Below are 26,976 nucleotides of genomic sequence, written 5' to 3'. Positions count from 1 at the left end.
TATTTCAAACGTGCTAAGCAGAAGTACATTTTGCAAGAAGACTAAGATGGGTGTTTTTTCCTTGAAAAAAGATGATTCACATTACACATATTATGATCTTTCAAGGGTGAACATGCTTCATTTGTTGTGACATCTATGGATGATTACCAGCTCTCAACAGGTGATTACCAGCTCTGAACAAGTGTTAAGGACATCAGAGAATTAACCCATTGCTTTGCAACATCTTGTAGTCTTAACTTCTTTCAGAGGAGAAATATAACTGAAGCTCTATATTGTTTGGAGAAGAAATTGATACACCAGAGAAGGGGGAAAAAAACCCAACACAAGACAAAAAAAAGCCAGCCCCCAACGGATATGTGAGGTCTACAAAGATTTTAAAGAATACATAGGGAAGAAAAATCTGTTACGGAATAATAATAATAAGTACAAACATAGGTCCTTGTTTGGACACACAGATCCATGTATTCCAAAGTGCCAAGTCATTCCCACATTTTAAGGATATTAAATTGTTGAGGAATCAATTCAGTGTAGGCCACTGGGTAAGCAGCTGCAGTGGGAGCTGCAGGCTGAGCTCTGGCTGGGAATCCCAGGCCCTGACATACCACCCTTTGCATAACAAATGTCACAGGAACCTTGCCAAGCATTCACACATTAAGAGTATGAAATTATATGATAGATTATTCTAAGGTGTTGTATTTCTTTTACGTTCAAAAAAAATCTAAATTTTCTTGAAAAATATTTCAGCACATTTTTACTTTTTAAAGGAGTAGTCTAAAAATATGTTGCAGCAATGTAAGAAAGCTCAGTTTTAATAATTTGTATCAACATGATTTTTCAATTTCATAATGATTTCTAACTGCACACGTAGAAAGCTACAAAGAAAAAAATACATATTTAAATTTTTCAGGGGTTTTTGAAACAATATTTTTAATAATACATGATCTTGTAAACCTACTACTTTTACTGGTACATAATTTTAAATCAATAATGTGTGCTTTCTGAATAGTACCACCTCAGCCAAAGACATTTAGATAATTATTTTCATATTTAATTTCAGGATCCATTTTTTATTTGGAGCTTCAATTTTTTGCTGCAAGATATATTTTCACACTTTCCACTATTTAATACTAAGATAAATGAAATTAAAGTTTAGATTCCTATTCGAATGCAGTGTTTTTAAACATCCTCCTCAGGATGATGTTTTAAAGACAGGTCTTGTCAAAGAAAATACAGAATATTTTTCAGCATAAGTCATTAAAAACCTCAAAATCACAAAGTTAAATCAAGATGAAATACATTAATGGAAACATTTACAGCAGACAAGGCTCTTAGAAACAACAGCTCATGCTCTCATTACTTGCCTTCAACTTGAAGAGTTCCAAACAGAATCAGTGGGTAAAATCAGACTCACCTTCTGAATAGTTATGATTCCCTCCTGGGTGTCTTTGTCAACAGAAATTTTGAATACTCCCAAACCATCACCATCCACAATCTTGTACTCCATTTCAGCATTAGGTCCAACATCTGCATCTGCAGCTTTTATTCTGGCCACCACAGAAGCCACTGGCAAAGACTCTGGGACATTATACTGATATGATCCTGCAAAATTTAAAAAGTTAATGAATTCAGAGTCTTCTGGGACTGAAACTCAAAAAAAAAAAAATAAAAAAAAAATATAGCTCTCTTAAATCCACCTTCCTTTAAATCATGTGCCTGAACCTGTACTTAGGCTACAAGAATATATTCCTTAGTTTTGAAATAGAATTGCCCTTTTTGTTAGGTTTTCTTTGTGATAGGCTCTAAGTACAGCAGGCATAACTTCTTATGAAAAGAGAAGTATAAGGCAAAAATTGCAACAATAAGATTTAAAAGTTAAATGCAAATTATGATTTGAGTCCCTGATAATGCAGTTTTACTTTGTTTTCCAGAAAAGAGGAAAGAGAAGCAAATAAGTAAAATAATATCAATACCAAAACCTTTTATTCTACATATATATTCTATATGTATAATATTCTATTATTTTATAGCTGTATATCTTGATTAGTCAGTTCACAATCTTAATATTAGAAACTAATATATGTTAATTTCTTTAACAGTAAGTGCACAATCTTGAGAATTCTAGCTTTTTTTATTCAAGCACAATATGCTGTCAAAAGGGTATCAGAATGCATTCTGTAGGCAATCCCTCACCTTCAAAAACAACTCCAGTTATTCTATTATTATTTCAAGCAGCTGGTGGCTTGAAACAACAGGAAATCTATTATGTACAGATCCATTTTTTCCATCGTTGGAGGTGAGGCTGGAGCCAACATGAATGTATCCTTCACATTACTTTAATTTTATGCTACCATGTTTTTTTTGCTGTGTTTTATTTTTTATTTCTTTTTTTAGAAAAAAGCACCCCAGACAGAATTCTATGAATAAACTGAGCTCTTCTGGTTTGAGCATACAACTGTGTTCTCCTTTCTTTAGGTTAGGGTGAGAGCCACCTTGGTCACGGAAATCAAATGGAGGGAAGGTGACTTTCACGATTAACCCTTTAGGAAACAATGTAAGCATATATCAGTTCCAAGGGAATACAAAGAATTAAGGGTCAAATTAAAGAATCCTTAAGTCTAAGTGGAAAGACCTAAATATCTATTTGGATATATATATTTTTTTTTGTATATTTATTCATAGAGAAGAAGTAAAATACATTAATGCATGTCCCTTCTGCTGTACACCACTTCATTTCAACTGTGCATTTTCAAATTTACATGAGGCAAACCAAAACAGTGCAATAATAATAATAATAATAATAATAATAATAATAATAATGTTTAAGTCAGTGTTTAACAAAGTACTTAACATGGAAAATAAGCACTTTTTGTTTAGAAATAGCACAGTTAGAAAACAGCAGTGTGTAGGAATACTACACAAGTCACGTATTTACGAGGTAACTTACTGCGTGGAAAGCGGGGTGGGTTGTCATTAACATCAGTCAGGGTGACAGTTACAGATGTAGTCCCTGACAATCCCCCATTCTGCCCAACCATGTCCTTTGCTTGGATAACTAAGAGGTACTGGTCCTTGGCTTCTCTGTCCATATTCGGAAGGGCAGTCTTGATAACACCTGCAGAAAGAAAAGGTGTCAACGATCGAGCAAGTAAAAAATATGCTACTGTGAAAGCTGAGTTTGCCTTTAAAAGGGAACAGCAGATCAGTGATCACAGCAAGAGTGGAATGAATTAATTCCAACACTAATATAACAGGTATTGACTAGGAGTTGCACTGACATACCAGTAGTTTATTTTAAAGAGTCACCAAATCCACCAATTTTTATTTAGTACTAGATTCACTGGGTAATGCTGTGCATGATTGTGTTTTCCAACTATCTACACCCTGAACAAGTCTTCGAAATGTCTTGGGTAACACTTCCTTCCTTGGAAGGTGTACTCTTCTGTATTTGATTTCCCACTCTTTTAGAGCGAGGAAGAACAGCATATTCTGCATTCATTTTTAAAATTCTAAGGTCAAGATTCATTTCATTATCTTTTGAATACCCATTCAAGACATTAACTCTCACCAATACTGATAGCCTGCCACACTTTGCAGATATATGAAATTACCGTATTTTGCCATATATTGGATTTACCAATATCCACTTCTAAATATAGGCATAATTAAGGGATATTTTTTTATTTATTAATGCAATACTTAAATATCTGAAATAGGTTTTTTTATGTCCATTTGATGATCTGCATAATTAATTAAGTAGTAATTAATTGACCTGAAATGACAACTAGAAGAAAATTCCATGTTTCATCCTTTCAGCTATGCTGATATACATCCTAAAATAAATATGCTTTCTCAAAATATGATGATTTTATGAATATTTCATGCTCAGTACATAGTACAGATGCTAACCCTGATTTCCAGAGAGGCAGCCGTTTGCTCCTCCAGCACTTAGTGTCAGCAGTAAAAGAAACATAAACAAACTAAATAAAGAAAAGGCACATTGGGACACATATCTCTTCATCTGCTATTTGCTGAATGTTTGTTTAGAGTTTTATTTCTTTTTTCCCTTATGAATGTTGGACCTGCCATTAATCACCTCTGGGTTGAAACATTTATTTCACATACAGACTGCCTGGCACTATTTCACCCATTTTTCAAGACATGTAGAAATACAATTAATAGACAATTTAGTAGTGTTACTGTTTCTACCTTGCTTCTCTTGGCATGCTTGTTCTTCTGTCACAGTTAAATTACCAGCCAAAGTTACCCAATCATTTGGAAGAAAACTGTCATGCACACAGGAAATTTGAGTATCACATTAAAGTGATGAAAATGTATGCAAACACTCCAGTCTGATTTCTTCAAGATTTTCATTTAGCAGAAACTACCATATTATTGTTCAAGGGCTGCCTGCAGTCATTATCACAACATACATGGTACATAAACACACATGGAGAGGTAGAAAGAGAAACAGAGAGAAAACCACTATAAATCATACCCATCAGAGGGAAAAGGAGAGTGCTATATATCCCTGCTGAGCATGGATCTGTTGCAATATGAGGATAATTATAGTACTTATTTCTGCAAATTAAGATGTTGCTAAATAGAGTGTAACCTTTTGGTCACAACATTGGGACTCAAGTCTGATTCACATCACAGATTGTTTATGATAAAAAGGGTAATTTTTTTTTTTCCTCTTTTGTCTCAGCTTTGCTATATACAAAATGAAGGTTATAACTCTTCTTGTAGGTGTAAGTGAAGGCTCAACCACTAAACTGAAATGAGTAGAGCAGGAACCTAGTTTCCTTCTTTATGAAATGATACAGTAGAATGTGCAATATATATTAAAACAACAGAGGATTAAAATTTGCATTTTGTTGTGGTTTCAAAATATTCACAAAACTTCAAGAAAATTGTAAAAACAAAGTTTCACCAGTAATATGCTTTGAGAGTGGCAGAAAAATATTATACCTGATCAGCATAAGAAGCACAGTGCTTTCTTCTTCTAATTAATAAAGAAGGGATTTGTTTCCCACAACAAAACTTCAGTTTGAAAAGTAGAATGGACAGTAACTATTCCTTAAATCTATTATTATGGAACCTGGCTGTGTGACACTTAGATATTTCTGAAATCTGAAAATATATTCAATGTATTTTGAAATTTTCACTGATAAGAGAGATGACAATGAGCAGCAGACCAAGCAGCTGGTGGATTGAAAATACATTAAATTCTATTCCAGCCAAGTCTGTTTATGACATAGTTCAGATGTGTGGCTTTCATAAACTATTCTAAAGAATAAGAGATTAAAAGATCAACAAAACCCGAATGTATTCAATTAACCAAGAGGTCATATTAATATAAGTTCCTAGCAATTTTTAATGCACATTTTCCTCTTTTTATCAGCATTACTGCAAAGGGTTTATGTAAGTTTACCTGTTTTGGGCTCCACAGAGAAGTAAGGCTGTCCTTGCAATATGCTGTAGACCACTCGAGCACTGTTGCCATAAGTAGGATCATCTGCATCAGTGGCTGTCACTTGAACCACAGAGGTACCTGTAAAATGTTTGAGGGACTTTTGCACATGAAAGACAGAAAAATCTGAAATACACTTACTGAATATGCTATGCCAGTACATATCTAGAACAGTGTGAGGTGACTTTTTCACAACTGTTCATCATTTCCTGACTCCGTTCAGTGTATCAGGTTCTATTTGTAAACTAGGAGTATCAGCTATTACAAAATTCCATCTTCCCAAACAGTCACAGACATTGACTTACAGCAGTAAAAACCATCTCACTCATTAGCTCCTCCTCTCCATCTCTGCCTTTGCTTGGTGGAGGATATGTCAGCAAAATTTCTGTAATGTAGTAGTAGCTTTCCTTTTAAGAAAAGTCTGTGTGCTGAAATTGTAGTGACTCATTAGAAATTCAAACATACATATACATGTTTTACAATTTTTGATAAATGTACACAAAATTATTGTTAGCCTATGAAATTACTTACTGCTTCATAAAGAGATGGCTGAATAGTTTCTTTCCCAGCTCAGAGAAAACCTGGTGAAAGCTCTCTAAATTTCTTTAAAAAGCAGTAATTCCCTTCAATAATCTGCAATACTGATTTCCTTCAATCCTTCCTATCTGCAACATCAGTTGTGGTAATCTATTGTGGTAAAGATTCCTTGAGCAAGAACTATCTCTATATTGAGAGGAATAAGGAAGCAAAATTTCTAACTGGCTGATAAAAAGGTTGTATTTCGTAAGGACCTTATTCTGTTTCCAGCTCCTATTCATTATGTTCTCCATGTCAGTTCCCATTTGTTTTGTTCTATGCGACAGCTTCCATGGTGTATGCTGAGAGCAGAATAAAATAACACCCGGGAGCCAGGGCCTTGGCCATGGTCACCACCCGTTGATAGACAGAAAAGATTATTTTTCTCACTGGCAGATTGTCTGGAACATTCAGACCTTCCATTGAACAGCACAGGGACCCATTTGGAGGTGAGATTGCAAATTAATATTGTAACAATTTGGCAGATGCCCAGTAAAGGTCTTCAAGAGAAGACCAGATTGCTTCAAAGACTTTATTTAGACACACAATTAGAGAAAAACACTTGTTAAACACAGTGTTCATTTTCTGAAAGGACACATTTTTGACATGTGAAAATGAGACCAGCCTTGAAAGTCCTGAAATCACTATTTAAGAACAAATTGCAATAGCAAGTGTCCAGGGTTAACTTCACATAAATTGTATTCTGGTCAGTTTAACTTGGAATTTTCAGAAAATGGGATAAAGTTTTGAAATTCTTTTTATCTTATATAGTATGTCTCCCATCCATTTTCCTCATCTTTTCCATTCTCAGTTAAGTAGAACAACATGAATGGAGCCTGGGACTAGGCTGAAAGTTTAGAGACAGGATTAAGTGCAGTCCTCCATAAAATGGAACAAAGAATGGGTCCTGCTTGAAAGAATTCTGACCAGAAATGATCATTAATAAGATAAATTTATTCAGGTTATGGCCTAGTTAGCCACGTTCCTGATCTCTGTTCCTGAAGTATCCATGACAAAGTATTATGATTGCAGTTCTATTTAAACGCAATTTTTCTCTCCTGTGACCTGTCTGATACTTTTGGACAGGGAAAAGGTTCTTCCCAACCTGAAATTTCACATGCAACTATTAAGTAGATGGAAAGTTTAAAAAGAAAATTGGTAGTTAATCCATCAAGTCATTTATCAGTTATAGGACTTAAAATACATCCATTTTCTGTTCACCAGTAACTAAGAACTTTGATTCAGTATGTCAAACTGATTTTACAGATTACACTATAATGTAATTTCATACAGGGACCTATTTTAAACTTGCCAAAGTCTATCCAGCTTTTGAGAACAAGGGTATCATAATGACTGTTTGACATCCTGTGCTCTTTGTGAAAGCCAAGCTTACCACATTTACAAAGTCACTAAGCCCTGCCAATGAAGCTTACAATGTCTGCAAATATTGGCAAAAGTGCTTATGAACCTCACGCACAGTTATTTCTTTGCCCCCTGCTCTAGCTGCTTTCAAAGGCTCCAGACCAATACAAGATCAAAGAAATTACAAGCTCTGCAATCTCAGCACAGACATTTTTGAAATGCTGCAAGTTTGGAAGTGCTTGTTTGCTGTAAAAATCTATTGATGCAGCAAACAAGCCCTCTACATTCCAGGAAATTAATAAAGTCATTATCTGAATCTAATTGTCTCTCTCCTAAAATACATCAATCCTTCAAAAAAGGGTGGTTCTTAAGTAGAAATTCTAACATCAAATCTTTCTGCGATAATTCCTTTTAAATGTAACCAATAACTAAAAAACAATGATACTTTTCCAGTCCCTCTGTGCTAATCAACTTCTTTTAAACATCAGTGGGGGAAAGATCTGAAACCCATCCTATTGTCATTATTTTTTTACTAATTGTACACACAAATAAAAAAGAGCTTCTGAAGCCCAATGCTGAGTGGGAGATTTCTGCACAACATTTCTTTCAAGAATTTGCAAGATAACAGAAGGTATTCTAACTATGTGAAAAGTCCTATGTGTAGGAAATCTGTTCCAAGGAAACAAAATGCACAGAAAAATCTGTATTTGAGGATTTCAAGAGATTTTTCCAGAAGAAGCAGATTGCTCTTGAAGAACAGGAATTCCTTCAGAGTATGATAATTGCTATGCACTGCTGTCCTAATCCTTCTGCAATGGATTGATGTCAAATTAAAATACTTACTTCCCCTTTAAAAAACCCAAACCATAAGGTAGTGGGGATACTTACGGAGAGTAAATAAACCTAAACCTGTGAGGAAAAATGGGTAGCTGCATCGTAGTACAAGTACATCATTGTACAGGGGTTTGTGTTCCTGCACTGAAATTGTCCTCCTTGTATCCCTGAATGCTTTGCCTTACCCTCTAGCAGTCGCAGTCAGCTGTCATCCAAGATTATGCATCCAAGATTAGGATTTACAGGTAACAGGGTTATCCATCAGCAAATGGTAACACACCTTTACTCCACCTTTACTCCACTCACAAAATGAGTATGCCAATAAATGCTGTTTAGTCACCACTATTCAGAGACCTGGAGTGCAAGTGTGCCTTGACCCTACCCCAAACTTTCATTAGTGCATTTCAAACTGCAGCTTTGCATCTGTAACTTAAATTATTACTTACAGTTTGTGTATTTTTGTATGGGTGGCTAAAAAAAAATTAATATGCATTATTTATTTTAAAAATAGCTTTCTCTTTTAAAGATGGATTCCTCTAAAATGATTTTTTTCTACAGTTATGCCTTTTTAACAAAGCTTGGATATCAGTTCATTTAAAAGAATTCTACATGTAGCAACTTCATAAATTTTTTCAACAATTGTATCAAGTACTGAGAAAAAAAATCTGTGCTGCTTATCGAAGTGTTCCATGTAATTCTTTTTTTGATAGTAGCTAGTAACAGACTTAATTCTGTGCGACTGCCACAGATTTCTTGTTTTATTTTCCAGAATTTTTAAGATAATTTGTAACATAATATTTAATAGAGATTGGTAGAGATTACTAAATTACAGTAATCTTAGAATTTGACCTATTTATACTGATACAAGGGTAAAAGGACAGGCGGATATTTGCAGAGAGGACCTTGAATTTAGAATGTTATTTGCACTTAAATATAGCCAAGTCAAGGCTCAACAATGTTCCTGACACTGCAGAGATTAACCTTTTCTGTGATAGGAAGAGAAAAAGCTAAACTGGTTGCTGAAATTTGGGATGGAGATCCTTTGAAGGGATCCATTTTGAATCTCTAAGTGTATTATTTTAGAAACATCTACAGAGCTTTTTAGAAATATTGCTAGTAGCTTGCAGTATATTTTATGCAAATTTTGAAATAATGTTTTATGAGAAATGATTCTGTGCCTTCTGTTTTAATTGGTGAGATCATTCAAAGGAAAACTGGTTTCTAAAACTAGATTAACAAATGGCTAATTTTTAAACTGCACAAACTCTTATCAATTGAATTTTAGCTAATTAACAAATTGAAAATGGAGTTTTAAGGCAGTCAGTTATGAAAAGTAATTATTTTATATCAATTAACGATGTGTACTATGTGTAACACACAAAACAATTACATGATGGCACCACATTTTTACATGGTATCAGCTGCTACTAAAAACATTAAACACCTTTACTATCAAGTTATCCAGAAGTCCTGCATAATCCTTGCATACAACAATCCAGACTGGCTCTGCTCTGTGCCCTTGGGTATTTCTATGCTTTTACCACTAGGTCTCACCCACAGCTGATGCAACAGTGATTCCACAAACTTTCCTCTCCAGTAGTATTAAAAGGGACAGTCAGAATCCTCTTCACCTCCTCCCTCCCCTCCCACTGCCAAGTTACATTGCCATCACCTGGGAAAAAACCTCAAGAATGATTCCAGCTAAGCAGCAAGGTCAAAGACAAAGGGAAGTAGAGGTGGCTTGTGCTTGGAGAGGGACACTTCATGCATGCTCTCAAAGCCCACTACACTCTGTATCAAAGATTTAAGCCTGATACAGTGCTTTTGCTTTTTCTCTTTGCTATATAATTCAGATATTTCTATACATCTTAGTCAGGGTAATAAACATGGCAAGAGAGGTATTTGTTGTGCTGGGTAACAAGAAAAGTTGTTGATATGGCTGGAGAGCAGAGAAGATTAAATAAACCAAAACTATGTTGGGCACTGGAATTCTCATCCCTACTTCCCTTGGCTATAAGTCAAACAGACCAGTATCCTTTTGTTTGAAACATAATGCTGCTCAGTTTTTCAAGTACCAGGACACACTTTAAAAATATATAACAAAAACAAATCCTTATGATTTTCAGATAAGCCATATCTTTGGGGGGTTTGCCATGAATAGATTTACAAGCCATCAAGATATTTACTCTATCAGGATAATCAATATAATTGGGTCTGACCCAAATATAATTTGAACCTGACCTGAAGTCATTTCAGATAAAAGAAGAGATTGACTTCAATTAGCCTTAGATAATGTCCAAAAATATTTGTCAAATAAAATACAGAACCATTATACTTGCATAACCAGCCTGTAGGTTAAAGGTTATAGTTTTCCTAGCTTTACAGTTAATTTGGGTTTATAATCTTGTGATTTCTTTCATTTCCTTTAATATCCAATTAAAAATCCCTGTCATGGATATAATTTTAAACAAAATAGGAGAGAGATACTTTCTGTCTCCTTAATATTTCATGGATGCTCTAGGTGATTAATTAAAAATTATGTTTTATGAATAAAGTATGAATTGCTGTAGCTATGTAAGACAAAATGCTACAAAGTGTGACAAAGTGTGACAAAGGAATTACATAGTAATCCTTAACTCTGTAACAATGGAACTCTAACAATTTGGTAGGTGTGTGATACTAAGCATGATGTTTAAAAGGTGAAGTTTCAGGAAGTTCATGAATTTGAAACCACTCTTAGTTGACACAAATCTCAGTGAGTGCACAAATCTCAGTTAATAATTTTGCATAATACTTCACCTGAATTGAAAATACATTTGGTGTTGTGTGGTCCATATGGGAGAGAATTTATTTTACTCCTTTATGATGTAAAGATTCAAGAAAATATGCAAAGCGATTCATTTTGAAAAATACTCCTTATATTCTCTTCTGCACACAGTGCACTCCCCATGGATTGATTTCCAATATATTTGTGGACCAAATGGAGCATAGGTAGGAGTAGTGGTACGGATTTGTACGTGTAGGTGAACCTTATATATCTGTAGTAGTTGTCTGTACGTCAATATGTCAGTGCAATAAAAGACAGAGGTGATAAATGCAAGAGTGAAATATGGAGATAATTTCTTTTCAGGCTATAAGACAAAAGTGAAAAAAAAAATCTAATAGCTGTTGCATGCTGCATCTTACTTAAATAATCTTATTCTAAAATAAAAGGGCAACTTTTGATAAAAAAGATGTTTTTTAACACAACATATTTTTGAAGTGGATTATTTAGGTTTTATGGTCTTAGATTATCTGTTCTCTAGATTTTTTTCAGGGTCCAGGCTTAAAAAGCTTCCAGCAATATACCACAACTTAATCTCCTCCCTGTTACTCTGAAAAAGGTTTGGTGTCTGTCTTTCTTCCAAGGCTAATCTTGCTTCTTCAATCATCCACACAGTACTCGAGTGACAATGAGCAAATGCCAAGTATCAATGAGAAATAGTGCTTATGCTTACTGCTTAGTAAAATAAATGTATGGAAAACTCATTAGCAATGTTTTACTTATCTTATATTGACTCTTAAGCTGAGTTTCAAATATATAAGCAATGTTTGCTGCTGATTGCTGCAGGCACTTAGGTAGGGAAGATTCTTTTTCTCTCTCTAGTTCTAATTTAGATGCACTGCTTAACAGTCAAAAACACAGGAGATCATACTGAAGAAACTATAGCAAATTTTATAGTAGCCTTACTGTAAGACTACCACATTTTAATATGGTTTAAAATCAGTCAAGCAAAGAAAATCTTTATTTCAATCACCACAGAACTCTCTCAAGCTGAAGTGAGCCTTCCCATGTATATATTTGTAGTAAAGTAAGTTGGTTTTTTTTGTTTTGTTTGGAGTTTTTTGTGTTTGGTATTTTTGTGTGTGTGTGTGTGTGTGTGTGTGTGTGTGTGTTTTTGTTGTTTTTTCCTTGTTTTTGTTTTTGTTCTTGTTTTTGTGCTTGCATTTATAATTTCACCTAAAAGTAACATTTACCAAAACATTTCTGGGCCAAGCTTTAATCTGGTCTAAAAGAGCTTCCAAAGGAACAGTGGCACCTGACAATGGATGAGCATTTGGTCACTTTAGAATGACGAGATAATGGATTCAATTTTGAAATCCTTCCCTAATTCAAGCTCAGGAAAAATCAGCATTTCTTAGTTTCCAAAAAAGGGTCTGAAGCATCTAAAACCCATTCTTTTCTGATTTCAGTAGAACTTTGAACTATTTCAAGTTGTACCCCATTTCCTGTTGCTTGCCTATATTCTCCAGAAACTGGGATTTCAGTGTATGGAAAAATATCCAATAAACTATTACTAAATTGTGCAAAACTTACAAAAAATTATACTATTCATTAGCAGGAATTTGAAGAGTTTGTTATGAACAGACCTTATCTGAATGAAATCATAAATTATAACCTCTGAGTACCATAACATAGGTGTGAAACTTATTACTCTTAATGGGAATTATAAAACAAAGCCTCTGGGCCCTGGAATAAGAAATGCGCCATAAAATGGTTATCTGAATCCTTGCATAGTTATTTGAGTTTCACAACATTTTTGAAAGGGTAAATACTTAATCTAGCATGTTATTTCCAGTTAAAGCCTGAAATATCTAACTGTTGCAGGTGCCTCATAGATAATTAAGTAGCTGAATGTGAAACAGTAAAAAATAATGAAACTTTTAAAAAGGCAATAGGAACAAATTTCCCACAACACCAACAGTGTATTTTGCACTTACCCACAGGAGACATCTCAGGAACTCCAGCAGTGTAGGGACCATCCAGAAATTTTGGCTCATTGTCATTGATGTCCTGAATCTTAATGACGAACTCAGACTCTGGCTCCACGGGTTTATTAGTCAGCCTATCTAGTGCTTGTGCTCGGAGCGTGTAGTAGGCCTGCTCTTCTCGATCCAGCCTCTTTGTAGCATGAATATCCCCCGTGTTCTCATCAATAATGAAAATGGAACTTGCCCCTTCGCCTGACAAGATGTATTTGATGGAACCATCTCCTTTATCAACATCAGAGTGAAGCTGGTGAAAAATTGATGAGAGATGAGATTAACTTACAAGAGAGTCAGTGGCATGGAGATATGTAAAAATAATTCCTATGTTGAGCAGCAGTACATGAAATCTTATTGTTCCTGGAAATATAAGCTGAATGCTTATCAGACACACAGCATGTGAGGGACCATTAGAATCTGTAAATTTGCCCCTTTAAGCAAGAAAACTTCATTCTTTTCGGCAAACAATCTCACTCTTCTCATGCCAGATTTTTACACGTGCAAAATGCATACATATGATCATAACCGTGACTTTATTCCTACCTGAATTTAACCACATTTCTCACTTCAGTTTATAATCCTACTGAAGGGTGAGACTTCAAACAAATGTCAGTATAAACTTAATGTCAGTGTGTGTTTGCTCTTGTGTGTATTTACATATTTCCTCAGTATTTACTGTGGAGAGCAGTAAAACATGTCAAATGTTCCTCATGAAGGAAAGCAGCAGGCAGGTACTGATCTCTTCTGTCTGATGGCCAGTGACAGAATTCAAGAGAATGGCATGAAGCTAAGTCAGGGAGGTTTAGGTTGGATAGCAGGAAAGTTTTTCAGCAAGAGGGTGGTTGGGCAGGCTCTCCAGGGAAGTGGTCACAGCACCAGCCTGCCAAGAGGCATTTGGACAACAGTCTCAGGCACATGGTGACTCTTGTGGTTTCCTGTGCAGAGCCAGGGATTGGACTTGATTATCTTGATGGGTCCCTTCCAGCTCAGCATATTCTATGATTCTATGAAATGAGGTAAAATGTACTGGTTGATAAATTGCTCATTACTATCTGATGGGCCTGTAACTTCAATTCTTCTCTTCCATATCTTGCTTTCCATTATCTAATTACAGAGAAATGCATACTCTGAGAAAGTGTCTTGGCACTTTTGGAAGCACACAGAATTAAAAAACAGGTGCAGTTTCCCTGGGACTACTTATAGTAGGCACACAAGAAATATACTTCAGTAGGTCAAAATGTCTCTTCCATTAGAAAGGCAAGATAGATTTACAGAAAGAAAAATTTTTTCCTCATCACTCAAGGTATTTGAACTTACACAGCAAGATTCCACAGGTTTTTTAGCTCTATTATGTCCACTGAATTTCATCTTTCTGTTACAGAACGCAGACTTAAACACCCCTTACATACTTCTCAACTGTGTATCAGGAACATAATTGATATAGATATCATATTATAGTAACACACACATATGATATATTTAATACTGTACAAGTGAAAAGAATATCAGTAAAATTTAAAGCACTTTCTTGCTTATTAAAAGTGGATTAAATTGTAAATAGCTGAAGACAATGTTAAATATGCTTTGAATTGTTAAATATGCATTTTTCTATCTTATATCTTCTTTGTACCTGTCCTAATTCCATGTTATCTTGAGTTTGGAGGTAAGTCCACTGTCATCACCATCATCATCACAATTTACATCACTAACATTTTTTCCCTATGTTAGGTGTATCACTGACAGTATTCACTTCCCAAATACATGCAGAAAATTGTTATCTTGGGCATGACTTAGCACAGCTGCATAATCTTTTCCTATTTCAGCAGGGAAGTATTCATGCTCAGTTTTGAATTTTTCAGCTGGATAAAAAGCTGCCTATTTCTTACACATTATTTCACTTACACTGTTTGGTTATCTCAGGCAATTAGAGTGCACTCCTCTCTTTTCAGACAGAAATGGAATCTGGAACCTTGGTCTGGATTAGAAAAACAGAACTAGGGTATCTAAATCAGATTAGCTACATTATTTTGAAATATGTTTTATCCTTATTCTGCTGCTACTTAAATCCAGAGACACCAAAACAAGCCTGAGATTTTTGGTGGATCTCCCCAAACATTTAAAGCCCTACTTCTCTGCACACTCAGGAATAAACAATGCTGACACTGTGAGCAGGCCAAGGTAAAATGTATCTCACATTCAGGCTCTTTCTGGATCTACAAGGCTGGTATTCCTCAGTCCCAGTGGCTGGGGTTTATTGAACAAGCCATACCTCTGTCCAACACACACATCTGACAGCTGTGGCTTTCAATGCTCTTTCAAACTTGACTGGAAGAAGCATCCATCTTCCCTACAGAGTAGCAGTGGCCTGTGCAAGAAAGAATCTAACTTGTCTTTGATTTTGAAGGTTTTTTCCTTCCTCTTTTCTTTCTCTAATACCTACTTCAGGGTGCATAAGTCTCCTGTGTGCTACAGAGGAACTGTGCGGGTTTCACTACGTAGCCAGAATCTTATGGTCTAGGCTGAAATGATGAAAACCACGTTACAAAAGAACTGAGGTTATGTGATACAAAGATGCCATGCCTTTGTCTTTCTTAAGTGATTCTGTTTCTAGCTGGCCTTTCTGTTATGGCTGACACTCTCACATTCTCCATGTAAAGGCTGTTCCACCTTTTCTGGCATATTTTAGGATGGATGCTGGATGAGAGAAAAGCAGAAGACACTGGCATATCCAGCAGCTCATCAGGCAGAGCAGTTTTTTGAACCTTAGAGTTGTACAAGTAAATCTCTTCAAGCAGAGAAAGATTCCATATCTCAGCTGCTGAGAGCAGCACAGTGCTGTCTCGTGGGGTTGGAGCTGTGCCCATCAGAACACTGCAGTGGTCTCAAACTGCAGGGCTGCAGAGCCTTCCCTTCACCTTGTATCTGCATCCAGCCCTATCTCAAATAACTAACCAGCACTGCTTTGAAAAAACAAAAAGAGACCTTCAGGGGAGAAGCCAGTAAATCCTTGAAGATGCACTGAGCAAGGCTTTCACATCCCAGGGAAAGAAGAAATTGTGTAGCTTCAGCATTTCCCATTTGCTCACTCAGTAGCTTGCTGATTAACAACACATTGTTCTTTAAGGAGTTCCACTTTGAGGTCCATAAATCTCCACATGGATTGCACTACAGTGGTTGGTGACCTGGAGTGAAATGCTGAACAGAAACCACTTTTTGGAACGATGCCTTGGTAAGAAAACTGCTACTGCATGGATTAGTAAAGTGATTAGTGAGGACCTTTGTTATTCCAAGGTTAAGGCTCTGGAACTGCAAACTTCTTTGTATCTTTCATTAAAACTTTGTTCTACTAAGAATTTAAAAACAGTGCTGGCCCATGCTCAAATTAGTAATGTACCATTTTCTACCTACTTAACCCCAGGAAGGTGATACAGCTCAAGATTTAGTTTATCTTTGGCACTATAGAACAATCAATTCAGTGTAAAGCACTCTAAAGAGCTTTTTTCAACACTTTTATATGCATTTTAGAGGAGATCTAAGATAACTTAAAAGTACAATACAAGAGAACAATTCAAAAAAGAAAAAGAAATACTTTGCTGAAAAGATTGAGAATTTTGATGCAGTTTTCATGTCACCTATATTCCAGTTTCACATGATATAATTCTTCTATACAGTGATCTTCAAAGTCATTAATGCAGAGGCATCAATGCTTTGAAACTATAAGCAAAATTTTTGAATGTCCTGTATTATATTCATAGCTCTGTTACTACCAAACATGACTACAAAATACCTGTGGTTCCAGCTATTTAATTTAACATCATAAGAAGTGAGAAGTACATTTTTCCATATAATGTTTGCTTTAGAAAACACTTTGTACATTTTTTATTATTGTCATTTTGTCATTATTGTACATTTATTTTGTTTGGTTTTGTTGTAGTTTTGAGGTATTGTTTGCCTATTTTTTAATAAAATACATTAAGTAATAAGACCTGGGATTTTTATTTGTTCTTATTATTAATTTGGCAACAATTATATATAATCATATTAGACCTCAGGACAGTTGTACTTTACAGGAAGGTTCCAGAAAGCTTCTATGGCCATGCCATCTTCTAGCTTGTCTTTCACTCTTCCCACTTTCTACAGGGCCATTCTTTTAGGAGACAGAACTGCAGCTGTAGTTCAATCTGTAGCTGCATATGGGGACTATGACTTTCGAAGTAGAGAGGTTCAAGACAAAGTCACTTTCAAATACTTATTTCAAAAGACATGGAGGACTCACTGGGTAAATCTCATCTGGTTCCATTCTGGGTCATTCCAAACAATTCTTCTTTCAGAATTAGTTTGCATAGATATTGTAAATAAAACACCGTGCTTTCAGAAAGAGGAATGAGAGAGCTGTATGCTTCCAATTAATTTCATCCATTGCCACCTCCACACAATATCCATTATGGTGACTCTCCAGTTTGCCTTGGCTATCAACTAGGCTTTCTTTCAGTATAAGATGCATGATCTAACTCCTATATGCTGACCCTACAGCTTTCTTGTTACATACTGCATACATTTAACATGAAGATTCTAAGAGTTCTGGATTTGGGTGACCCCTGCATGTACAAGAGTACATGAGAACAGGAAAGGGAAGCAACAATCCTCTAGAGAGATGATGCATTTTTTACCACCAGGATAACTTTTGATGCAGTAGGAAAGTTAGCAGAGAGCAAACAGATCTAAGAAAAGCCATGTAAGTTTTGTTGAGGCAGAGGGACAAGGCACATAAAAAGTGGACTTTTTTTTGTTCTTTAGAAAATAATTCATTGAGTGCATTCTGTTGACTTGAACTGAGGCTTAAAAAGCACTTAATCTTTTTAGGCTCTCAGTTTTAGAAAATAATTGTTTGGATATGTGTGAGAGAAGGAAGCAGTCAGCTTCACTAAACAGCAAAGGTGTTATTACCCTAACTCTTTTAACAAACCAAATTTTTACTTATATTTTTTTGGCCCTACAGCAATATAGCATAGTCTAGGGTCTTCCCTAACACATTTATGTCTATGTGGACCTTTAGGGTAGTGATTATTCTAGGGAAACCTAAATGAAATGTTTTTTTCAAAATTCCTAATACTCAATAGTTTTTAGATATTGTCTATCTGTATTTTAAGAGCTGCACAACCAAAGATGATGTCATTTTGTATCACTTGCCAATAAAGTACTAATGCATTATTTTCACTACAGAAGGAGACATTTTTCTCAGCAAGGAGAGATACTGCACTGCATTATTAAAAGCATTTAAAGTATTAAAAGCAGCTTATCTGGCCACTACTCATCTTTTGTATGCCTGAATGGAAGGTTTGCTCTTTTTCTGATTTTCAGTTCAAGCGCCTTTAAAGCAGGTGCAATGTTCATATGCCTCTCTTCTCGGATTTCTCTTCCCTAAAGATCTGTCTTTGCTCTTGTTTCTCTCTGTGCCAGCATGGTTAATGATTCATTGCAGAGTTTATAGATTATTGGTGAAGAAGGAAATCGAAGGGAGATCATGAGGAGCTGATGGTTTTTTGACACTAGCAGAATGACAGAAGTAATGGAGAGAAAGAGATGCACAGGAGAAACATTAGATGCTTCAATACAATTTAGCTTCATTGCTCTCTGAGACCATAGGAAATGCTCCCTCTTTTGCAGAATTAAAAAGTTTTCTCAGGGAGGAGTTGCCTTGTCTGCACCCCATCCTTTCTCTCTATGAAAGTAACTAGAAAGAAGGGAGAGGAATGGAAACTGCCTCCTCTTCATGCCCTGTGCAGCATCCATAGTTATTGGTGATATGGAACTGCAGCTTTATTCCTGGCTCCTCACAAAACGCAAGGAGGCACTAAGAATCAAAAGAAAACATGAAAAAGAAAAAAAATAACACCAAGCCAGAAGCAATCTTCCTGTCCCTTTTATATCCACAATTTAGTATCACAAAACAACTGAGAACAGATTGTGGGAAGAAATTTTTTCTCATGCCACCTTCCTCTCTTTTCTGGGAAGAATTAAAAAGGGTATATAAAGATTAAACATGTAATTTCAAAAATTAAAAAAAGCTAGTCATTTGAAATAAAAACATAATTTTGCCATTTATATTAAATTTTGGTCATCACAACAGACAGGTTCTTAAGACTGCTGTTATTGGATTTTCTTGGAGTCGATATTTACTATGGTTACACATACAAAGTTTTCAAATCTCCTTTCCCCTTATCATTGTTAGTATGTGTTTTGTGATGATTCATAAAGTACTAGATATTTATAGGGTTGGTTTTTAGCTTTCTTGGTATTTTGTTTTTGTTTTTTTTTTTTTGTAACACTGTATTTCTCAACTATCAGGATAATTAATGGTGCAGTGTTGGTGCTTTGGAACAATTTCAATGCAAATAATAACCAATATTTAAAATTCAACTTAGATAATGGAGTTAACATTTCAGTAAAATCTAATGTGCACACATACCACGTTTCTGCAGTGTCTAAGGGCTTCACAAACACATTAGTTACTAATAGGATCATTGTTTTCAGAGGGAGCCATGAAACTATCATTCTTGTAAACTGAAACCATATTTCAGTATCAACAGCCTAAGACATCTTTTTAAATTTATCTTTCAGTCTGATTACAGAAGTCATGTGGGAAAGAAAAAGATTCTTCAACATTTTATTGATGTCAGCAAAGGCCTGTGATTCGTATAATTGACTTTATACCCAGGCACCAGTGAAAGTATTATTCAGTAGATAATGATTTTCTTATAAAAGTCTATTCTCCAAGAAATGTTGAGAAAGTGATAAAGGAGCTCCTGGAGGGCTTTTGTTTGCTTTTGGTTTTATTAATTTATGTAAAACTATAATATAGGCCTAGGCACAGAGAGAAATATGCTGGTCTACATTCTCTGCTTTCAGCATAACAGATAATACTGAGGACAAGAGATCAAGTCAATATAAATGGCTATACCCAAAACTCCAACACTTTCAATTAGAGTTTGAACAGAAGGAATATGCTTGTAATGCTGCCAGAGTTTCCTTGTCTCAGCAATGTTGTCAGCATAGTAAGGAACCAGCACAGACAACTGTGTCACTGTGGCACAATTTGCCATGTTGACGTACTGGCAATTTCATGCACTGTTTTATTGCCTTCAGACTTGCTCTTTGTCAGTCAAGTGCAGAGACAGTCACGAGGGAATACAACAAGGTCTCATGCTGCAGACCACAGTATAACCACATTCTATTTATCTAACACAAGCAGTTGGTGACAGGGTTGCTAAAAATCTGGTGAGCCCAGACAAGACCTCTTCTGACTTCATTTAAAATATCCAAAACAGTATCTGGATTGCTCAGAGCTGACCAAAGACCTAAGAACTTCTGAGACAATTGAGGTCCAGGACATTTCAGAGATCTCATCACATTCAGCACTGACCCTACAGGCTGCCTGAACTCAGACTGCCTCTGAATCATATTTTGTTTTGACACAGGTAATACTAGAGGCCTGTGAATGACCACAAGGCAGACATATATCTGCCCAGGATCACCACAAATGCAATGAGGTCATCAGAAGTTACCTATCAAATTAACACATTTCACATTCAAGGTAAAACCAAGGCACATCCCTTCGGGAGTATCAGTTTTCATCCCACAGATTGCCCTTAATAGTCCTCCTGCCATCAAAATGTATGACATTTTGGTGTAATTTGAACACCCAAGACCTTAATATTCAACAGTATATAAAACCAGTGAGAATAAAGCTTCATCTACAATCAAGGTATTCAGACATTATTAAGAAAGCATAGGATGAGGTAAAATAAACATAAATGTTTAACAGGGAAGAGAGGGAAATTTAAATAAATAAATAAATGGTAAAAATATTCACAATCAAAAGCCAAAATGAATGAGAACGTGGATACATCAGAAGTACAAGAGTAGTACTTCAGAGTAATGTTGTATAACTGTATCAGTGTCTTCTTTTCATATCCTGCTTAATGCAACAGCAATTTTAAAAGATGATTCCCTGAATCTGGTTTATGTCTTTTTACTGAGGGTGTATAACATTACTACTCCAAGTGTAAAAAAAAAAAAAAGAAAAAAGAAAAAAGAAAAAAGAAAAAAGAAAAAAGAAAAAAGAAAAAAGAAAAAAGAAAAAACAAAAAGAAAAAAGAAAAAAGAAAAAAGAAAAAAGAAAAAACAAAAAGAAAAAAGAAAAAAGAAAAAAGCTTTCTCTGGAGGTAAAAAAAAAAAAAAGAGGCTGAAATTTAAATTGCCACTGATTTTAAAATCCTGAAACCAGAGGAGAAAACAAAATAAACATGTATAATGGGGAGAGTAGCATAACTGTCAGCTGACTTTGAATGAACAAGGTATTTTTCTTTAAAAAAACCTGAAACAATCCTTATTTTTCCTGTTAATGCAGTTTTTGAACTCCCTCTTTTCTTCATGCTTCTGTGCCTAAGAAATTAAAATAGCAAGAACTTGTATTAATTTAATACAATTAGCAGTTGGGTTTTACTATTCCCTCCTTCCTCTGTATTTTTTCCAAAATAAAATGTTCAGAAATATTGCTGGAAGAGTTTAGTTAAAGCCCTTATACAGCCTTTATACTTTTAAGTGGTGAATCAGTGCTTCAGGAGGATAATAATCTTATCACCTCAGCCACATGAAATGAAGTGTATATTTAATTTTTCCACCCTTTCGAAAACAGGGGTTAAAGTGGTAAGGGAACTGTGAAACTTCTTTATTTCCTTGATGGCTATTGTTCAAACAAAATTCAAATTAGAAGTACTAAAATTCTAAAACTTTCACTACATAATATTCCACTTAGTATCTAAGTAAGCCCTCAGGGCTTCTAGGTTGAAGACAAAGTTCAGATGAAAAGTTCCCCTAGGAATAACTGATACTGTCATCTAAAGGCTAGCGAGTTGAATAATTAATAGGAAATACTGAAAACTTGACGTGCTAAGAGCATCCATGTAACATTTCTATGGTATCTTTTTCTCTTAATAATACTCAGTTGTGTCTGTAGTGTTCCCTGTCCTCATGTATACTCATGCAATGTAAGTCTTTATATATAGAGAGATTTTGTATCTATTCATACATTTAAGTGCATGTATGTACATGTACACATGAGCATACACACACATACGCACGTACCCTTTCCTTTTCTGTCCTCTTCTTTTCCAGTCTCTGCAGCTGCTGTAGTCACAAATCTGTGCCTTCTCCACTCTGCAGTTTTAATAAGAACACAAAATGCCCTGTGGCGACAGGGAATTGTGCAGCCAGCCCATTAAGTTTACTGCATTTACAGGAGGAACTCAGAAGCAGCTGTTGCTGTGGATGGAGCTGAGTGGGCATATGTAGCTGGCTGAGTATTCTTGAGGAGATTTAATGGGCTATCATCATGACATGTCACTCCCCAAAATGACTACTTGTCATTCACACTCTTAAAAAGACAGTTTGGCAGCTTTGGGAGGTAAAAACCATCTGCATACTGTGCATCATCATGTACTAATTGCATAATATTTATTGGGGGTGGGGGGCCAGCAATACTGTATTGTAGCACCACCAAGAGCCTTTAGATAACATAACATGTTCATAACAAGAACTGGAAAAACAGAGACCTGCTTTCGCCTCATGCACAGGCTTCAAACTTTCAGAAATCAGCTTCCTAGAATGGAAACAGACCACACTGTTTGCAGAAAACATGCACATTGGAATCCTTGTAGAGCTGTTCAATATTCAGCTTTGCGTGGGTTTTTTGGTTTGGTTGTTGGGGTTTTTTTTGGTGGTTGTGGTGGTGTTTGTTTTCTTCCCCACTCTACTCTCAGTCTATCAGTATTTATTCCTTGGAGTACTCATTCTGAATATCTCAGTAACAAAACAGCATAATTGACAAACCAACACATAGAATGGATTTGCCATCTGACTTACTTTTTATACAAAAACAGCTGTTTTTTACTCAAACAGATTTAATTTTTGATTAACGAAACCAGTGACTCAAACCTCATTTATACAAATGCTTAAAACAATTAAATCATGTGAAAATACCACTGCAGTGAAACTATTCACGAATTCCTGAGTATTTATTCTTACTAGCTCTATTTTGGGTCTTACTTTTCCAAGAAAGGGCCTAAGTTCCCTTCCATACATGCCAACAGCATTTCCACATGATCCATATCTATTCATAATGCACCATACAGCTTGCTGTTATGTACTAAACCGACGTATTTGCTGGTCCAGCAGTTTGATTTATTTTGTTGCCAGGAATCACTGAAGCTGTAAGACAAAATTCTCTTAAAGTCACTACACTCTATTTCAGCAGTATAATAAACTTGTTTTAAGGATGCTTCCTCCTTGAATTCCCCACATATGGCTTCTACTAAAGAGTTAAGGCTTAAAAAATGTAGCATGGCAAACAAATAGCAAAGTTCCCATCATACTTCATCAAAAAATATCTCTGGGCTAGCAGATGTCCACCAGCTTGAAAAGGTTTTGTGTGCATAGCAGGTTGCAGAAACAGAATCTTCAAGAAACTTCACTCATCCTTCTTCTCAAATTGCTTCCTCACTATACATGAAATAATCTCTGTTTGCACAGTATTAACACACCTACAGTGGACTGTTTCCTGAGCCTGTATTTTTCTTGAATGAAACACATACATAGATGCACAAATATAAATATATCTATAGCAATATGAAGATTTTCTCTTCTCATACCACTGTACATATTTCTGTTAATTATTATTTCAGAACAGTTTATTTTTAGTTAGTTACTTAGTTATTAGGACCAGACAATGCATGAATGCATTAGCCCTTACATCACAGAAAGAAGGGAAAGAAGGTAAATGAAACAAGAAAGGCAGTAACAGAATTTATGTACCTTCAATAATGAAAATTTAATGCTTTTTCTTTTTTTTTATCTGTCCTTGAAAACAGAAATAAGAAATTAGAATACAAATATGGTAATTGGAAAGTTGTTTCTCCCATAATGCTTTTTCTACTCAGCCATAATAATTTGGGCCTAGGATTTCAACCATGGAAAATGAGAGCACATTAGAGGATCTATTTTTTCATCTCTAACTCTGTAATCTATAGAATTATCTGTAACAGCACTGCACAGGAAAAATAATCATACACACTTCTTGTTTGACTACCATATCAATAATATCAAATTTACAAACAAAAATTCATTTGGTATTAAAGTATTTTCTGAGATAAGATATGTACTTTTACTGAATGTATTTATTTTAGATTGGAAATTATACCTCCCATATTGTCTCTTCTTTGTCAAACTACTGATCTATAGTTTAGAGTGATTATCCTCTTTCTGCTTCAACTATCCAAAATAGCTTGCAGCACTGCTTGGTTGATAATGATTTTTCTCATAGGAACCTGCTTCCAAAGAACATTAGTACCAAGGAATAGACACCCAGAGGGTGTAGAGCTTTTTCCATTTGTTTTCACTTTGGTTTTATGTTGTATCAATTCCTCACATTTAATTTGCTTCTGAAAGTTTAATGCTACTAAGGATTGACTCATAATCTTACCTTTTGTGTTAGTGGGAAGTGCTGACACCCTGACAGACTGGAAGAGAGTGGTAAAATACCTAACTGTAAAGCAGTGTAAGTAACTAGGGCTGTGTGTCTGGAGAAGCTTATAAAGTACTGGACTACAGAAGAGAGTATAATAATATTTTTTTAATGATTAAAGACTTGCAATACAGAAAAAATGTAGTTGACTGGGTCCACATACTCACTAATCTTTAACTTCCTGAAAACAATTATGGACTTGTTAATTAATATTTACAAAACTGCCAGAACAAAACAGAATTTATATGTTAGTCTAAATATTAATTTTAATTTTTAACAAAAATGATAACACAAATGTCAAGATAATGGTGTTACTGTGTTTTTCTTCTTAAAAATTAAGTTCATATTGTCTTTATAACATTCCATAAGTTTGAAAAAATGCAATACTTGATGTTGACTTTCATGAAAAAGATATAGTCAACTTTAAATTGACAATTCTCCACAGAAACAAACTGGCTATATGTTATAAAATATTTCACACCACCCAAGTATTTCCCAAAGCATGTTCAAAAATCTAATGCCAAAGGTCCTCTCCCTAAGATAAATGGTCTACTACTTCTAGACCTAAAGTGCAAAATTAAGATTTTGACACAATGCCCACATTGGACATAATCAATACCTTGGAAGTCATGTGGTGGAGAATGTTACAAGTCCCAGGGCTGACAGTGGGTCAAGGAAATGAGTCAGTAGGAGAGAATTTGAGCACAAAATTTTAGTATAGCATTTAAAAATTAGTGAATTTCATATGAAAAGGGTAGGAATGAATATCTATAGTAAAGAATTATAGTTTCATTGCTAGTATGACAATGTAGATAAAAAACCAATGCGTGGCCATTTAAAGTGGAGTATTAGATACCTTCATATAGATACCTATCTTGTATCTTAAAATGAGTTCAGGTGAAAAAGAGTAAAAGAATCCCTTGGATAATTTTTATCATAAAACACGGGTTACTGTTGCTAGTATGTTTACATTTCATTTAAAATCTGTTTTAGGGTCTGTCTTGATCAAACACCCTAATATTTCTGTAAATGCTTTCCATTAACTACTGTGACCCATTTCTAACTCTGCTGTAAAGTTACAAGTAAAGGTAAAACACTGAATGACAAATAACATGCTCTGTTTTTCAGTAGACCATAGGACAGTTTTTATTTTCTTTCTCCTACTATTATTTATTTCAATGAAGGTAGCTTATCATAATGATTTTTTACCCAAAATTATTTCTCAAGTCCATCCATACACCCATATCTATATTGGCTAGTTAATTCACAGCCCATTTTTCAAAATTCACTTCAAAACCCAGGGAAATTTAACCTGGTGCTACATCAAATTAAACCTTCTTTAGAATTTTCTAAGTTAGGAAACCATCCTTATCCATGTGCATTGTGTCAGGACTCCTTAATAGTCATGAAAGCTGCTACTAAGCATATGCCTAAGTACCTTTCTGAAATAGTGCCTTAACCCCTGTTCAAAGAGGAAGGTTGCTTTAATGAACATGTGTGTCACATATGCCTAATTATAAGAAGCAGCGTTCAAAGATTAAGAGACTTCATTACATAAATTCACACTGTAGCTGCTCAGTATTCAGAACAAGCTGAAGCAGGGTATGCACAGTAAATATGGACACTTGAAAGTCTGCTTGAAACTGTTCAGATCATTTAAAGTGATCCTTTGTGAATAGATACTTTAAGAAGTTTGATTTCTCCCTAGCTTTTTTTGGGGTTTTTTTTTTTTTTTGTTGTTTTTTTTTTTTGTTAAGCCTTCAAACTTGCAGGTCTGCAAGGGTTTTCAGACATAACCAGGCTGACCTCAAGATAGTAATTCATATCTCGATAGGCATTTAAACTCCATAGGATTAAGGTCTGGGAAATAAATGCTTTTAGTGCCCAGGTTTTCTGCTTGTTTTTCAGAAAATATTTGAGGGGGAGGATAATGCCTATTTCAAAGCCATAAAAAACTGTCTTAACATGAACAATACTAGGTTAATTGCAAATCCTCCCAGCTTAGAAGGATTTTAACAGTTCTATGTTATAGGCAGTGCTCTCCTACTGCCTTTTCCTATGGTGGTGTTCATAAAGAGCATTTAACAAAGAAAACCTCATCAAATTCCTCTGCAGTCATTATACCTTGTTTCCTTAAATCATATTTTGACTTTGCAAATGTTGTGACTTATTTCTGAGGCTTCCAGTATTTCACATATATTGAGAATTTTCAATTTCCATAGAGATCCCTCTGATTATCTATAACATATCTTTTGATACCATAAAGGACACTGAAAAGGGTACATAATTCAAATTTTTATGGGGGATCTGATGAAATTACAGCACTCTCACCTAATGATCATCTTCT

The 26,976-nt window shown here is 35.2% G+C and overlaps 1 protein-coding gene across 2 annotated transcripts in view; it reads right to left on the bottom strand.

Moving 5' to 3' along the window:
* CDH7 (cadherin 7) overlaps positions 1-26,976 on the bottom strand; it is a 91,507-nt gene that overhangs the window by 30,684 nt on the left and 33,847 nt on the right. For both annotated transcript variants that reach the window (XM_086893608.1, XM_086893618.1), the window contains 4 exons: positions 13,004-13,298; positions 5,432-5,551; positions 2,945-3,112; positions 1,412-1,599 (listed from right to left, as the gene is read on the bottom strand). In XM_086893608.1, the coding sequence (XP_086749734.1) occupies positions 1,412-1,599; positions 2,945-3,112; positions 5,432-5,551; positions 13,004-13,298 (771 nt within the window). The remainder of the gene's footprint in view (positions 1-1,411; positions 1,600-2,944; positions 3,113-5,431; positions 5,552-13,003; positions 13,299-26,976) is intronic.

Source organism: Cyanistes caeruleus, chromosome 1 (genome assembly GCF_971803275.1).
Source record: "Cyanistes caeruleus chromosome 1, bCyaCae1.hap1.1, whole genome shotgun sequence".
NCBI lineage: Eukaryota > Metazoa > Chordata > Aves > Passeriformes > Paridae > Cyanistes > Cyanistes caeruleus.
The sequence above is the reverse complement of the archived record's forward strand: the minus strand, read 5'-3'. Positions and strand labels throughout refer to the sequence as shown.